Raw genomic sequence first — 17,975 nt, 5'->3', positions numbered from 1 at the left:
ACGAGCACCAGAGGCACCGAAACACGGGTTGCACACAATCCAAAACCGGCCCGAATGTCAGAGACCAGTCACACTCCAAACGTCCCAGGAGTGTCGTTCCAAAATGCTGCAACATGCGTTCACGACACAGCTGCTCTGACGGGAGCATCACCATAGGATCTCGTCGTGGCGGGACAACCATTACGGAGGAACAGCAGCAATAACAAGACTCCAGCCAATAAAGCCAAAGTAATTGGGAAACCCCCAAAAATGCTTCCGAAAATAGAGTGTGTAGCCGAAGGTATTAAACCGAATAAAGAAGAGAAGGTGTGAGCAAAACCAACACCAACGGCTTTGAAAAAATGTGCAATTCCAGCAGTGCTGGACGCATTAAATATACGTCCCACAAGTTCACCAAAGTGACTCGGAAAGTTAGTATTCAAAAGGGACTGTATTTCCGCCGATGACCTTGCCACCTGAAGTGCGTAGGTCTCGCTAGCAGATGTAAGGGCCACATGCTTTTGAAACAATAAAGCCTTTAGTCGACTCAACTTGTCGAAATTTACCTTGGAAGTAGCAATATGAGGCCAGATGTCTGCTACCTCCCTAATTTGAGTGGGGGGAAACAACACATTCCCGCAGCACGTAACGGCCTTGGTGACAACAACTACGTAAACTATTCCGGCACACATGCCACAGCAGCGTTCGCTGTTAAGAACAATGTAACTGCCGTTAGAAAGCACCTGGAAAGTGTTTTTAATAACCGGGACAGGAACTCCCTTCAGATAACAAGCTAAGTTAGCAATCGAAGCGTTACACGCCCCATGCAAGGACAGCTGTTTACAAACCATGGAATGGCTGATAGAAGTTTCGCATTCACTACCGCTAAGAAAAACCTCCCTCAAACCATTAATACATTTGTATAGAAAGGGAAGCTCCGACACCTCGTGTATGTAACTGTCTCCCAACCGTTCGAATCTCAGCAACCGTAAAAGGCAGTTTCTCCAATTTCTCAATATTTAACATGACATAAGTCGCTTCCTTTTTAGCCATCAGCTGTTGCTGACGAGTCAAATTAAAGGAAACAAATATCTCCCTGGCATGAATGTGCTGCCACGGAACGCAACCTGCCTTCAAGGTCTGTAGAGTCCAACCCAGCTGCATGATGGACCGCGTCTGACTCTGCCCATGAAATAAAGAAGACATATCCGATTTAATAATGTCTATAGCAGAGGAAACGATGCTGTCAATTGTGTAAACACGGTCAGAAAGGGTATGCATCCCATTATCCACAAGAGACAAAGCCTGTATCAGGTTTTCCTGATCAATTTGCCTCAACCGGGCCGCTGCCTCTTGTTGTGAAAGCTTCCAAATCTCATTATATACTTCGTATAAAAAACGTTTCTTCCGAGGCACCTTAGGTCCTGACAAAAAATCTTGTAAGTCAGTATCATTAGACAGTAACGTGAGATGTGATTTAACTGCATCCAGCGTGGATGATCTCAACCATTGCTGACAAAGTTTTCCCACGCTGTATGTAGTAATGATATCAGCATGTTCTGGTGATATGTAGCGAGGGTCTGCCCTACTAGTCCTGAACCCCCCTGAAGAGTTGACAAAACGTTGATGACACTTATTAGTGTCTATGGGCCATAATAACCACCCGCCCGGATGTATCAATGAAGTGTTAAGCGTACCATTCTGGACCCAATGTGTAAACTCACTAAACGTGGCATTAACATATCGCTGCCAATTATTCAATTTGGAAGGGACAGGTATACCAGGCAAATTCAACTCTCTAATCGTTGCTAAGCCCAAACAGCTAGTCTGTTGTACTGTGTCATTGAGGAAAATCATCTGCACAGGGATAATACATGCCCTAAATAATGTGTCTCTGCCTTGCCTTTGCCAATTTTTCGTTCCCCAGACACTTTTTAAGTCAACAGTCTTAAACCAATATTCATACCCCTCAACCGAAAGTTTAGATACAAATAAATTTGAATACAGTAATTTAGTATCGGTCAATAACATTTGCTTATTAGCATACGGAGTAACTTTAAAATAATACGACTTAGCATTTTGTTGATTATGCCCAGAAAAATATGCAAATTTATCATAATAAGTTTTAGAACTCCCCTGTGGAGGAGTCGGGCAATGTTCCCATTGCACATAATCAAATATCGACTTAGGGCTACTTGCTTTATGAATAAAGTGGTGTCCATAATAGTTGTAGCAAAACATGTCACCATGATTATCTCTAAATAGGTAAGCATCTTCATCATCGTAGACAGTATAATATTGTAAATCTGTCAGCATAGAATCTACTGTCTTCACATCCCAATCATCAGAAACAATGCCTGGTATAACGATATCATTCATTGATAATTTGAGAACATACGGTATTTGAATCAATTCAGTGGGACCATATATATCAAACATTACTTTATCCCACACAATCCCATCCGGAATCGGAATAGCAGAAATGTTCACATTGGACAAGTCTCTTCGAACCATATGAGACGAAAAATGTGGTTTTAACACCGTCTCCACGTGCTCAATGTCAGATCGTTCAGGAAGAAAATGACCATGTATTACTAGAAAAAAAGTAACCACAAATCCCAACCACAAAAAGAGTCATTACGGCCATAAAAAGCCACAAATAGTTCCAAGGAAAAACAAAATATGTGAGTTTAAGCCAACACAGCAGCTTATGTGGACCTTGGATCGAAGATAGTGTGGACGAGGAGTCTGACACAGCATCATCAGTGTCGTTGAAGCAGCCAGAGCCAGTTCTTGCAAAAGGTGCAACTGTAAACAAAGAAGCAGATGGAGGCTCTCGCCTTGGCACACTGTAAACCACATGTTCAGAAATATCAGTAGAACATACAGCGACTTGATCAAAAGATTCCAAATTAATCGTTGTCTGTGGAACATTCGCAAGATCAGCTTCCACCCTCCCCAAGCTCGGAGAGGAAACAGCATCGGTGCAGATCACCTGCAGCGGGACTTCTTCCCCAGTAGTGAGACGGATTCCGGAACTACTGGGTGTCCCCCTTGGTCTGCTGTGCAGAATCGGCCACATGTTGTAACTTGACATTATCAACGGAAACAAAGCGATTTCCTTTTGCCCCGTGCAGCGGCGGTAAAATCACAGTCCTCGTGCCGCTAACCCCTAACACAGGGACTGGTGCTCGATAAGAAGGACCAAATTATTTCTTTACTGCGACCTTTTCACGCACTAGATCCCCAATCCTGGGTATCCAACCAGTAGGCATTACTGGCTCATCCTTCATTCCTGTGGAGGCAGCACTTGCAGAAGAATTATCTTCACGGAATTGTTGTAAATCCTGCAAAACAGTGACCCGATCATTTATGTCAAAGGGCGTATCTGCCGCCTCCACACCAGGACCATCTAGATCAGGAACATACATTTGTGTTCCAAACAGGCACTCATATGAAGTACGACCCCCCCCCAGGGACCGTCTAGGCAAGTTATTAAGTGCTCTCTGTACTCCATACAGGTGGGCTAGCCAACTACGACCCGTACCTATAACTCTGGCCGTCAAGGATTGCTTTAAATCACGATTTAAACGCTCCACAACAGAATTTCCCTCTGGATGAAATGGAGACGAGAATTGGAGTTGGACCCCCAACGAAGCCATGGTGTCACTGAATGCCTTGGAGGCAAAAGCAGGGCCCTGGTCCGAATGAAAAGCCGCAACTGCAAATGTATCGACAAAGATGTGCAAATCTTGAATAACAGTCCGAGCGTCAGCCGAGCGCTGTGGCCAGACCCACACAAATCTGGAGCACGAATCTACAGCAACCAAAATATATTTGTATGCACTATCTGGCGTCAGCGGACCACAATGATCCAAGTACACACACTGTAAAGGCTTATTTGAAATCAGAAGGGGCGTCTGCTGCGGGCGTCTAGCCGTGGAAGCTTTAATTTGTTGACAAACGTCACAACAAAGGACATACTGCTTTGTCTCCTTATAGAGACCAGGCCACCAGTAACGCGCCTGTAAACGCAAAATCGTGGCAGCCACACCAGCATGTGCAGATGCTGCTCCCTCATGTGCTGTAGAAATTAATCGAGGTCTCTCAATTTTATTGGGCATATCACGTACACCAATGCCTGGAATGTTAACAACAGCATTTAGCGCACTACCCAAGCAGTAACTATATTTAGAAGGAAATCCTTTAGGAAAGGGCGTGCCATCAGCCGTAGCCTTTATGGCAGCTGAAATCTCTGTGTCTGGTTTGGAACTCGAACGAGTCACTGTGGCCACAGTGGCGACTGCCACTGCCGACTTCGCGGCTTCATCAGCCAAAGTATTCCCAGCAACGTGTATTCCAACGCGCTGGTGTCCAAGTGTATGTACAACATGGACTTTAGGAAGCGTCTCTTTCAGAGCCTCAACCTTACCCCACAGCAATTTGTGTTTAATGGTGTTGCCTTTAGAATCTCTGAACCCATTCAACTTCCAATAGTGTAAATATTCATTGAAAGACTGAACACAGTAGTAGGAGTCACAGACCAGCAATGTTAAAGTCGCCGTATCCACGCGTTCCAATGCTAATAATAGAGCCTTAAGCTCTGCCAGCTGTGCCGTACAATCTCCCAAGGTTTGTGTATAGGTATGTCGGGGGCAGAACACTTCCCCCTCCATAGTGCCGCTCACCACCGCACATGCAGCAGAATACTGTTGTTTAGTCCCAATCGCTGGTTGCGCAGAGCCATCAGTATACATGACCACCTGATATTGGTCAATAGGCAATGTGCCAGCAGGAACTGGGTATTCCATTTCATATTGAAGAAATTCTTGAGTCTGCAGTTTAGGGTCAAAGATGTAATCTACATCAGTGGCTGTCAAAGACGTAGCCCATTGTATCCATCGCGGGTGTAAAGCTTTCGAATTAGGAACACTCGCTTTAGTAACAGCCTTTAAGGCCGGAATAGGGGAAACGACAATGATGCGTTGGCCCTGGGCCAGAGGTCTTTCTTTAATCACAGCCATCTGTACAGCAGTGAGTATTTTCTCAGTTTGTGCAAATCGTTGTTCTGCAGCAGAATACAAGTGGGACTTGTATGCTATCGGGACTGTCTCACCCTCATTAAAGGTGACATATGTAAACCCAACGGCACCAGGTATTACCCTGATGACCAGATGCGTTTTATTGTCCCTAGTGTGTAAATGTTTAACTGCTAAGAGATCAGTTTGTAGATCTCGAAGAATATGTGTATGCTCAATCGTCCAAAATCTACTCGAACAATTTGGGCGAATCAACTCGTATAAGGGTTTTATACGCGTAGCATAATCAGGAATGTAAGTTCTGCCAAAATTCAGAAACCCCAACAATGACTGGAGCTTCCGAATCGTATTAGGAGGCTGCAGTTGAGCACATTTCTCCAAAAAATGTGGCGCTAAGCTCTTGCCCTCATTCGACAACTCATATCCCAGGAAAATGACGCTGAGGAAGGCAATCTTCGATTTCTTAAAATTAAACTTATAGCCAATTTCAGCAAACCCCACAACAATGCGTGCTACACGCCTTAGATGTTGCAGAATCTCATTGTCTGTCAAATATATGTCATCAACATAGGATAACGCTTCAGGGTCCAACTCGTGCAGAATTTCAGTCACACGAGCCGAAAATAGTCCTGGGCTATTCTTATACCCCTGAGGCAAACGACAAAACTTTTTCTGAGAGCCAAACGCACTGAAACTGGTATAGTCCTGACTTTCGGGCGCTATATTTTGGCAGAAAAATCCATTCGAGATATCTAACGTTGTTTTGTATTTTTTACGCACTATATTATTCAGAAGCGCTGCGCTGTGTGAATTCTGTATTGCATATGTGCGTGTATGTCCATTTAAACGTCTGTAATCCACCACTATCCTATATGAATGGTCCGGTTTATTAACTGGAAATAAGGGATTATTCATCGGCGAGACACAGGGTTCAATTACACCCTGGTACTCCAATTGTGTAAGAATATTCCTAACCGATGTCCTTGCCTCAAATTTGATAGGATACTGCGGCTGAGGTTCGCCCTTTATTGGAATTACATGATAAGGTGATTGTCTATCCCACCCCATGTTATTTCTGTATAGGGCAGGGGCCTGTGCTAGAGCCCATGTTTTACTATAGGACTCTGCTAGTTCTCTCGGAACAAGTGGCGAGAAGGAAGGTGTAAAAACCTCCTCCCCAACCGGACAGTCGCGAACAAAGTCAGGTGGCCAATCTTGTTCGGCCAGCAGAACGTCATATGATTTTACCACATGGTCCCAAAAGATGGCGTGTACAATGCGGTCAATGTCCCCTTCTAATTGCAGAGTTACTTTATATACTCTATCAGGATCAGAGACTCGCATATCTGCCATTTCGACTTGTATGAAGTCATCAGTTGCTTTCACCTCCAGATGCTCTAGAAGACTCTGGTGAACTATTGTGACCTCTGCCGCGCTGTCTAACAGTGCCAACGCCCATGTCTTGTTCGTCAAGAGAACTCTCTTCTTGAGTGGCATGTCTAACTGAGACTGCTGCCACCTTCTTCTTTTTAAATTGTTGCTTTTGTTGCAGTGGTTTCTCTTCTTGTTTAACAGAAACCTCCGTCGAGCGTTGTGATTCCTGTCTCGGTTTCACGTACTCAGTTCTCCGCTCTGACCGCCCACCTCTCTCACTTCTCTTGTCCGAGGAGTCCTGAAAGGAACGAGATTGGCGTGTATCAGTATATTGATATCTATCAGGCATCTTCAAATTATCCCTATTCCTGAGATTATACCTATTCTGCAGGGTCTCCGGTTGCGGAGACTGTCCCCCATCTTTGTTAGGTGTTTGGTGTTTCTTTTCCCAGCGCTTTTTAGTACCCTCAGGTTGCTGTTGTTTAGCATTTTCTTTATTATTTTTACCCTGTAATTGGGGTTTTTGTGGTCTAGCCCCCAGGCTATCGAGACCAATACTAGAATATGTTTCTGCAATTATTCTCGGGAGTTCCCGCTCTTGATTAATCTGTGGAACGTCCCGAAAACGCATTCGCACTGCTAGTGCTACTGCCTCTCCCTTGAGATTACTCAAAATAATAGAAGAAACTGCGGCAAAATTGCCCATCAACTGCATGCCCAAATCTAAGGCAGGGGCAGCCCCATATTCATCTTGAATTTGTTTAAGCACTTCCGGTAAATTAGCTAATGTTGGTGTACCGTGTGCTGTAGTGTAGAGCGCGGCAAACACCGTGCCCCAGGTATTACAAAGGTCCACCGGAGGAACCATTCCATACGGCAAACACATCGTCAATATTCTATGTTTATCCTGAGGTCACGTATGGGGAAATACTGCTTCCAGCGTATTCATTTTTTGCGCCAGCCAAAATGGAGTTTCCTCACGTTTAGCCGGTACTTTACCCATAACTGAGTGTACGGTGGCCGGATTCATACCCAGTACCACTGCTTATGGCTGCGCCGGAGCAGCACGCGCTGCATTAGTATTTAATGCCTGCATGACAAACTGAACCAGTCTTCTGTATGTAGCTGCCAAATCCATATATAAACGACGCACGTCAGCCACCACCAAATTAGCAACCGCAGGATATGGTGTGTAAGTAGCCAATAAAGGCCAGGTAGGACCTTCATTACTTAAGGGACCTAACCTAACCGGTGCTACTGTGTGTGGGAGGGCACCATCAAGCCAATTATGGTGTTCTTGATAAGATAAAGGTATCTCTAAGTATGCATAAGCCCTGTACTGTCCAGGGACATTCGCAACAGTGTATTCGGGAAAAATGTTTGTACCCCCATCAACTGCTGGAAATACGACCCAAGAATAGAAAAGTTCTGTTCTATATTCTGCCTGGGCGTCCACCACAAAAGTGACCGGACCCCCGTGGACCGTCAGTCCATGTTCTATCAGATGTCCTGTGAGCGGTTGTCGCATATTTAGCTCTATATTCACTACATTAGGATTCGCCATTTGTAAAAACAGCACTAGGTCAGAGAAGGCACACCAATATCGGGGTTTTCCTTTCAAAGTTCAAGCTTGAACAACCAACCACTAAGTAATAGGATGTACCTATCCCGTGGCGGCGGAAATCCTCAGCCCCACGGACGTCTCCACTCACGGAACCGAGGAGTCAAAATATATATGAGACCAAGAGAGTCAGCCGGACCCAGAAATTAGAGCCAGACCAATCGTTGGCTGCGCCATGTCGCGTGGGCTCTCATTATCCTAAATGAGACTACTGGATTTCTAGGCAGCAGGATCGTTCACGGTGTGGGAGACTGAGTCTGACCCACTTGGAAGGACCTCTGTCACCCTAAACCCGGTTTTGCTCCGGCTAACTAGCAGTGCCTCATTTCTCCAACAAGGAAGAGATGATTGGGCAGCCGAGCGCATGGCATCTTTGGAACTTCTCAGGGAAGTTGTGGTCACTCAGATCCAAACCAACTCTCTCATTTACAGTATGATCTCATATACAAATGACAAAGGCAGTATAAGTTTTATATAATGTTTTAATAAAACGACTGCATTTTAGATAATAAGGCGTGAGACGCAATAACCAGAACCATGCAACACAGTAGGATTGAAATAGTCACGAGGAGAGTGAAACATAAGAACAACGCTATCACGGTGTCTAATAGTTTCTACTCTCCCTCTGCTAGTTCTATTTCGAGCACAGCATGTTAAGCTTCTAACTTGCCTTTCTGAATCACTGGGGAGACATCAGCCCTCATACCTGAGCAAAGGCCTGTGATCTTGGTTCAGCATCTGCAACGAGGCAATCAGCGTCTAGTTGTGGTTCCCTGGTCGGAATCTCCCTCTTGCGTGTATTGGGACAAGGAAGTGTTTTTATAACTAACATGTCAGTGTGATCACAAAATGTCCCTACGCAGGAATGCCAAAGACTAAACTCCTACCACGTCTATCGGCAATGTACCAGACTGTATCCTTGACTGAAGCACAGAGTGAACAAGAATGTGTTATGGAGAACTCCAGTGCTGAAGTAGGGTAAACAGTGTGATATGAATATAAAACAAGACCGTAGAACTGGCTATTTGAAAAATAACAGTACGAAGTCGAATAAAAAGCATTTAGAGCAAAGTGCACAGAGGCTCTAAGCTGCGAGCAATGAATAAAATACATCCAGGGCAAAGTGCACAAAGGCCTAAAGCCTGAAGCTAATGTGCAAAGGATACGTAAAAACTAACCACACTACACAGGTTCCCCTGGGAAGACATCATCCCCATACCTGAGCAAAGGCCTGAAGTCTGCATAAGCAGCTGTAGCAAAGCATTCAGCAATCAGCATACAGTAGTGGTCCTCTGTCTGGAATCACCCTCTAACGTGTAAGGGATAAGGAAGTGTTTTTATAATAAAACAGCTGATGTTCTGAGAAAATGTCCCTACGTAAGGATTTATGTTTTTTCTATGAATACCAGAGACAGAACTTTTACCATGTTCTCCGGCAACCTATCTTATTGCAGCCTTGAAAGAAGCACAGAGTGAACAAGAATGTCTTGTTTGAGAACATAGTGCTAGCCTAGGCAAATACAGTTAGATAGAGAAAAATAAAACAAGACCGCGAAAGTAGCTAAATAACAAATGAAGCTGAATAAAATAAATCTAAGGCTAAAGTACACAGCGGCAGACCTAGTATGCTAAAATAACATGCATAGAGCTATAACTAAAATGGCTACACAACAGTATAAATCACGAAATATGTACACAAACGGTCGAAGCTGTTAAAAGGGGAATTAAATATTATATGAGCAGGCTATACACTATTAATGAAAGCAAATGTAGATGCCTACTGACAGCCAACATTTAATGGAAACATTTATACTCCTTGTGAAAGTGAATTAGAGGCACACAAATGGAGCTGAGGAGGTTACATTTGTATCACCACTTGAATAACTAGCATTCCGTGTGGTGTGTAAAGTTATTGTACCACTGTTTGTAGGTCTCTACTGTTTGTCCTGTTAGCATATTTCCATTGCTTGCCTGGTTTGTATGTATGTTTCCTGTAGTTATTCATTGCATTATCCTAGTGTTTTCTGTAGTGATGTGATTTTAATAAATTGTGATGTTATTATTTTTAAGTTATAATGTTTCCAATCCAACAAAGAAATTAATTCTTCAGTACTGGCATTTCAGTTTGAATGTGACTTAGTGTAACAGTGGTACTTCGAACTGTGTCTTGGAAGGCTTTATTGAGAAGGGAGATGACTCTGTCACATTTCCCACCAGCTCTCCCTCCCCCTCGGAAAACTCGAGCAGAGCTTATGAAAGACATTGATGCAGAGTACTACGGCTACCGAGATGAAGATGATGGCGTCCTGGTGCCTTTAGAGCAGGAGCATGAAAAGAAAGGTATGTAACGCAGGATCTAAAAATTTTGTAAAACACAACATTTCATCTGCTTTGTACATCATTTCTTTGACCCCAAGTCCCCACCTGCCCTGACACTTATCAACCAACTCTTACATGGGACAACGTGTAAGGAACACTGGGCTTTAATTGTCTAAGAAGGATGTTTTTTGCAGTTCTTTCGAGATGAGTAAATATGTGCTTGTCTATAACTATCCAAATGTTCTGTACGTATTCGAGCCATTTTCCTTTATGCTCTGTTATGCTGGCTATTAAATGTTGTTCAGATCTTTATCTTATCTCCTTCAGAACTCTTTCACTGGCATTTTCGCCCTCCTAATGTTGATGCAAATGTACTTTTAGAATCTTCTGGGCATTAGCATGCTGGAGAAGTTGCAAGGCTTTAAAATGGATGATTTGCCAAGAGGAGAGCAACTCCTACTTTCACTCAGAAGGCAACCCAACACCCTTGGCCCAATAGGAAATATTTATAATGCATGAAACACAGGTTACCCTGGTGCTGCAAAAGGAGGCATTGCTTTCCCCTGAATTAATGCTACTAATTTTATAGACCTCATAATGACATAAGGATAAGTTTACGCTGCCAAGAGTTACACCTGTGACTTGTGTCACACACTGATCTCAAAAATATGCTAGCTTAAGAGGAAGAGGTAACTTAGAGAGTATTTGAGGCAGGATAAGATCAGTGAGGGTCAGATTTGGCTGAATAAAGAATGTTGCAAGTGATTTCAGGAGGGGGAAAGGAATCCACTGAGATGATGATACAAAGTACTGTTAGGGCTTGGCTAGAAGAAGAGAGGGGCCCATAAAAGGATCTTATGGCCTTAATTTGTGATATGAAAAATCATGAAAGGGATTCAAATTTCCCGCATTGGAACAATGGCAAATGTGTCAAACTGAAATAAGATGAGATTATTGATGATGTTGTAACCTTAACCGGTGGAGGTAGACTTTTTTCAATAAGGGAGGCATAGTAAGTAGAGTAGGTGGCTCTGAATTTTTTTAAATAGGAATTATGAGCTGTAGTTCTGGCTTTTGGGACGTAGATGTGTGCGCCAGTCCTGTTCCAGTTTTTTACAAAAATGCTTGGAAGCAGCTAGAACTTAAGAGCATCATAGAATGAGTGGGCAGATTTACATGATGCTGGAGGATTTTGGTGGGGCTAGTTGGTATAACTTCTTGCCGGCGAAGATGTCGATGGCTATGGATATGTTGGGCAATAGTAGGGAGGAGAAATCCTAGACAAATAATTTTGACCATGGTTCAGAGCTGCTCAATGTGAGCCAAAAGACAAGAAAGAAGGGGGTCCTGGACCCAGGATTGATGAAAAAGGGCCAAGAAAGTGGGTGGTCAGTCCAAGCCAAAGGAAGGGTTTTGTAAGGAGAAACATTCTCAGGTGTAAAAAACAGGGTGCAGCAAGTGATCAGATGAGAGAGACGTAAAGTGGGACAGATATCAAGCAAACAGTTTTAACAAGGATTGGTCGCTCAGACATCACAAACATAAGTGAAAGAATTTTGACACTCTGGATGCAATCAGCCGCACCAAATCTCATAAGACAAAAAATAAAGCCATCTTTGCCACAAAAGGACACTTAACCTCCAAATTCACAAATGTAGCAAACTGTTGTTTCAGATGTATTTATGTATTCAGTTGAATTTCGTTTTCAGTTGAAAATCATATAGTTATCACACTACAGACTTCAACATCTGATGTAAGACTTTGATCAGTATTAATGCCCAGATTGCAAACAGATTTAGCAAGATGGGTATTGGCCTATCCTTACCGGCCTGAATGATTATTTACAGTTTACACTTAGATTATTTGCAGGATTAGGTTCCTGAAAATGATGTGCAATCCACTGTCTAAAAGCTAGAATAAGTGTCAGGTTTTTTTCCCCCTGGGCAGTTTGTGCCCTGTGAAAGGAGTGTTTTCAGAACAAATTTTAAAAGTAGACTTCTGTGGTGTGTAAGACGTGAGGGAAAGGGCATATATACATAGAAAGTGAAAAATTAGATAAAATTGAACCTTGTGGGATGTTGAAACGGCCATCTTTGAGATCATACACAAATATGGAAATGCTGATAAGCTACGTTCGATTAGTCAAAAAAGGTTGCAGCCGTTAAGCCATCTCCCCCTCAAAAACAGTGCCCTAAAGTTCCCTCGTCTCAAAAATGACTATTGATATCTATATTCCACCCAGATTCAGCATATTCCACCCCTTTCTTCCCCCACTTGGACACTGCATGTTTTTTGTTTTTGTTTTTTTTTTGTTGTTTTTTTAGGTCAAGCGTGCAAGCACTTTGACCTGTTGTAAGTACTGTGGGCTATAATGACAGCCATCTCACGCCCGTCACTTTCATTCATTCCCGGGCTTGCCTTTCGAAAATCACTTGATGTCATTGGTAAATGCTTTAAGTTTGTCCTGCCTTGAGGCAGTTTTTGTTTTTGCCACGCCCCTGTTACATGGATTATTTATTGCAGTATATTTCAGCGTGGCCGAACTATTTTTTTCTTTGTCTCTCCCCTTCGTGCTGCATGGCTGCCACGGCGCTCAGAGTGAATAGGCATAAGAATATGAACTTGATAGGCGGTATTTGAGCGCTGGTCACATTGTTCAGTTACCTAATCGGAGTCATTTCTTGTGGCTGTCTCCTTAAAGCACTTGAAATTGGTAAATGCTTTACGTAAACCAAAAATCCTCAAAGTATAATTCTACAATGTTCACTGCACTGGGGATGTTGTGTAGCCATTTTAGTTATAGCTTTATACACGTTATTTTAGCAAACTAGGCCTGCCAATGTGAGCTTTAACCTAGATATATATTCAGCTTCTTTTATTATTTGAATAACAGCCATATTTGCAGTCTTGTTTTATTTCGCTCTATGTAGCTGTTCTTTGCCTAGGCCAACACTGCGTTCTTAAACAAAACATTTATTTCACTCTGTGCCTTTCTCAAGGATGCAGTAAGATAGGTTGCCGGTAAACGTGGTAACGCTTTGTCTCTAGTGTTCATAGAAACATACAGATCCTTAGGTAGGGACATTTTCTTAGAACATCAGCTGTTTCATTATAAAAATACTTCTCTGTCCCATACACGTTGGAGAGAGATTGCAGCCAGATGACCACAACTGTATGCTGATTTCTGAATGCTTTGCTACAGCTGCTTATGTAGGCTACAGGCCTCTTGCTCAGGTATGAGGGATGATGTCTTCCGAGGGGAAGCTGAAGGGCAGAAATGGAGCTTAACATGCTGTGCTCCAACAGCCTAGGTAGGAAATACTTTAACAATGTTAGTGACAATATGGTAGCATTATTTTTATGCATTACTCTCCTCGTCACTGTTCTAATCCTGCCATGCTTTATCGTCCTGGTTATTGCAGTACATGCTTTATTATCTAAGATACAGTTGTTTCATTAAAACCTTATTGAAGCATATACTGCCTATGATTGTCCTTGTATATGTGAGACTAATGTAACTGAGAGAAACGGATGTGATCTGAGTGACCACGATTTCCCTAAGGAGTCAATTGTGTCATGCACTTGGCTGCCCAATAATCCCTGCCTTTGGATAGAGATGAGGCACTGTTAGTTAGCCGGAGCAAAACCCAGATTAGGCTGATGGGTGTCACCTGTTGTGGGTTTAGACTCGGTCCCCCACAGCGCAAGTGTTTTTGCCGGCCAAATCCAGTAGTCTCATTAGGATAATGAGAGCCTACGCGAAAGGAGAAACACCCCATAATGCTTTGCAGGGCATTACTTTTTACAAAACATTTTTGCAGGACAATGCGACCACCACCAAAACATTCAGCCCAACACACTCTGTCTAGGTCATCTCTGGGTCAAAATAATACTCCCTCCCACCAGTCAGTGTCTTTTTAAGCTCTCATGGCTATAACTTTTGTTTTATAGTTGAGAGTAGTTAATGCTTTAAGGGCCTTGTTTGTAATGTAGCAGCAGTAGGCCTGCCAGCCCTGAAAATGTGTAATGAACTACACCCTCTAGGGGCTAAATATATGGTTACAGTGCATTACTTTCTGTAATTTTCATTTTGTGTGCTTATGCTCCCTAGAGGGTAACTATATAGTTACATGACCATGATTGTGGTGTCGTTTAGGGGCTGTTCTAAGCATTACAGTCATATCATCATACTGAAATATTTGTGGCATGGAAACTTGCGTCATAATGCTTTGAAGGGCATTATTATTACAAAACATTTTTGCTCATAACTGTGTTGGTCCTAGGACAATGAGGCCACCATTAAAACATTTACCACAATGTGCTCTTTATGTCTACATCATCTCTGGGATCCCACTATATTAGTGTGGACTGCAAAATAACCCCTACCACCCTTCATTATCTTTCGAAGCTCTCTCTTGGATGGAACTTTTGTTTCACTGCTGGAAGAAGTCATGTTTCATAGGCCTTGTTTGTAATATTGTTGCAATAGGCCTTCTAGCCTTAAAAATGCATAATGTGCTATGCCTTCTAGGGACTACATATATGGTTACTCTGCTTTACTCTCTGCCATTCTTTTTTTTTCATGTGGTTATGCTATCTAAGGGTTGACTGTATGGTTACATGCCTACTTTTCTACCAAATGCTATTTTTATTGTGGAGTTCTCTTGGGGTTGTTGTGAGCATTGCAGTCAACATACTATAATATTCGCGGCACAAAAACTCGTCCCATAATGCTTTGCAGGGCATTACTTTTCCAAAACATTCTTGTTCATAACTTTGCCTGTGATGGTCCTAAGACAATGGGACCACCTTCAAAACGCTCTTTCTGTCTACATCATCTCTGGGTCCCCACACTAAAATAAATAAACACTAGGTTAGTTTGGACCCCAAAATAATAACCGCTCCTACCATTTAGTGTATTTTAAGCTTTCTTATGGCTAGAACCTTTGTTTTATAGCTGGGAGAAGTTTTGCTTTAAAGGACTTAGTTGTAAAATCATCACAGAAGGCCTGCTAGCCATAAAAATTCCCTTCAGGGGCTAAGTATATGATGACACTGCCTTACTTTCTGCAGTTTTTTCCATGGGCTAACAATATGGTTACATGACCATGTTTCTTACAAATTATAGTCTTGTTATGATGCCCTTTAGCATTACAGTCTAATGCCAAAAGCTTATTTCTGATGAAGGTTTATATGATAATTGCATATGTTTTAATAATCTTTCTTTATTACAGTTATGTTCATGATTCAGTCATATTTAACTTCCCTATTACACAGTGACTGTTTGAACACTCTTGATATGTTTGGGTGACCCTTCTAGTTTATTTTTTCTCTGTGGCTGTCTTTTGTCTTGTTTTGGGGAATTGTGTTAGCCAGCCAGCAACTCTGATGTTGGCCATCTTGAACAATATATGTGTGTGTCTACCAATATTCCATATAGACACTATGCACTATCTAACCATTTGGTGCTTAAATGCAATTTAAGGTTTATCTATAAATAAAATGTAATTGCTAGTAATAATGAAACAACAATGATCAGTCCTTTCGTTGTGTATGAAGGGTAATGATCATCATACTAATACATTAGAATGGATAGCTTCATGACATTTGATTTTGTGAAGATGGCCGTCGGATTTGACCGTAATTAAATTTACATTGTTTACCATTGCACTAATTGCAACCTTCATGATAAACTAATCATAAAATAATTAATGTTTTTTCTGATCATCATATGCAAATGTCTACTAACACTTCATACATATAACATGCACTGTTTAATGAATGGGTGCCAAAATGCATTTTCTTTTAATGGCAAGTGCTGGTATAGTATTATATGGAAATGGATAGTAAGGTATAACTTAACACTGCCAAGATGGCCGCCGGTCTGTCCGTGGAAAAGTTTACAACATGTTGTCCATGACGGTGGGTGATACAATCTTGATTTCGCCGAAACTAATGAATATGGCTGCTGCCCGTGGGCAGTGTCAGTTACGGCTAATTCCATTGGATGGAGCAACCGCGTATGACATCTTGTTTTGTTATTTAAAAGAGTGCGCGATACGTCATCGGATTTACGGATGTTCGTGATTACGATTTCCGAAAGTCATTTCTTACAGGTATTGTTATCATAAGCTAATAATCTTCGAACCAGCTAATACACTCTTTGCCTGCTCGTAAGTAACAGAGCAGTTCGTAAAGAAACTAGTTTCAGTGCTTTATTGTTAGAGGTTTTTTCAGCCAAAGGTGTTTTATTGTTTAAATTGTGAGTCGCTGTTGCTATTATTGGGCTCACATATGTCCTTTGACTTTAGACATAAAAGGCATTGGTTGTTTCTGGCCAAAATCGACAACACATTTTTTTTACTTTTATAATGATAAAATCTCATGTAGTATTTGATTCCAAGAAAAGATATATGCCTAAAGTGTGCTTTTATTCTAGAATGGGAACTTTGTTGCATATTGTTTGGCTTACAATTGTTTTTTATTTTTAGACTTAAAAGTGACTGATTTGTGGCTGGCGTACCCCAAGAGGTTGATGCTAAGCCTACTATATGCCAGCCTTTATACCGCATTTTGGACGGGGTGTTTGGAGAAAGTATAAGGTTCCATCTGGCTGAGATGGTATTGCTATTAATGAATTAGGGGACGCTCAGTAAAAGACTGGTATGTAGAATTGGTCTAGGTTACTACCTCTTTGAACAATATTGGTCAGAATTGCAGCCTTGAACCTAATTATATTTTTATCCATTGTAGGTTACTTGCACGAGTTAGGGCAAATTCCAATATATAAGGTATTTATTGTGCATGGCCCTCAGGGTATAATCACCTACATTCTTTTTGGGCCCTGGTTATTATTACACTATTGGAGGTCCGCTCTCATAAGAATCTTGGCAAATATTATTGTGCATGTCTTGCTTCCTACTAATTTGACTTTACACACTCTGGGTGCATTAATTGGCACAAGACTTTATAGGCTGTGCACCATATTACATATACTAGGTTAGTAACAATTTGGTGTGTGATATTGGGTGTTCTTCCTTTTTTGTTGTGTTGTTTTTGGGTTACAGTTTCTGAGATCTCTAATAGCTTATAGGGGATATAATAATGAATTTCAAAAATGGAAAATAACTACATTATAATGTAACTTGTTATAATTAATTTATTGTTTATCCATTGTGATTGATCAGCCTTGAAAAAGTCAATTTGTGGACGAAACACATGTCGGCTGAAGTTCTACTAGGCTGAAGTTCTTCTACGAGGGGGATGGATTTTACACCATTTGGCCCCTTCTTTTTGAACATTTGAAATTTGAGAGATTTGTATATTTACTATGTTTTATACGTTCATTTTGTTTTTGTCTTGTATATTATATTATGTTTGTTATAAGTGTATATGATTGTTTATATTCTTATTCTTTATATTGATTTATTTAAAAAACTATTTTTATAGTAATATATTGTATATTGTGGTTTAGAATAATGGAGGACTGAACATCTTCTCTTATTTCCTGCTTCATTGACTAATCACTCCATTAATAGTGGATTAACTCATGCTATCTATTCAAATTTAAAGTACTCAATTTGACACAAGTTACATGTGCTTTATACTTTATATGGTGTGCTCTACTGTTTTGCAAACTCTGA

The 17,975-nt window shown here is 41.6% G+C and overlaps 1 protein-coding gene across 1 annotated transcript in view; it reads left to right on the top strand.

Moving 5' to 3' along the window:
- The window catches only part of ISY1 (ISY1 splicing factor homolog), a 195,148-nt gene that overhangs the window by 114,027 nt on the left and 63,146 nt on the right, over nt 1-17,975 (top strand). The window contains exon 8 of the mRNA XM_069206637.1: nt 10,231-10,353. Within this exon, the coding sequence (XP_069062738.1) occupies nt 10,231-10,353 (123 nt within the window). The remainder of the gene's footprint in view (nt 1-10,230; nt 10,354-17,975) is intronic.

The sequence above is a fragment of the Pleurodeles waltl genome, chromosome 9, assembly GCF_031143425.1.
Source record: "Pleurodeles waltl isolate 20211129_DDA chromosome 9, aPleWal1.hap1.20221129, whole genome shotgun sequence".
Lineage (NCBI taxonomy): Eukaryota > Metazoa > Chordata > Amphibia > Caudata > Salamandridae > Pleurodeles > Pleurodeles waltl.
Note: the sequence above shows the minus strand (reverse complement) of the source record. Positions and strands in the feature narration are given on the sequence as shown.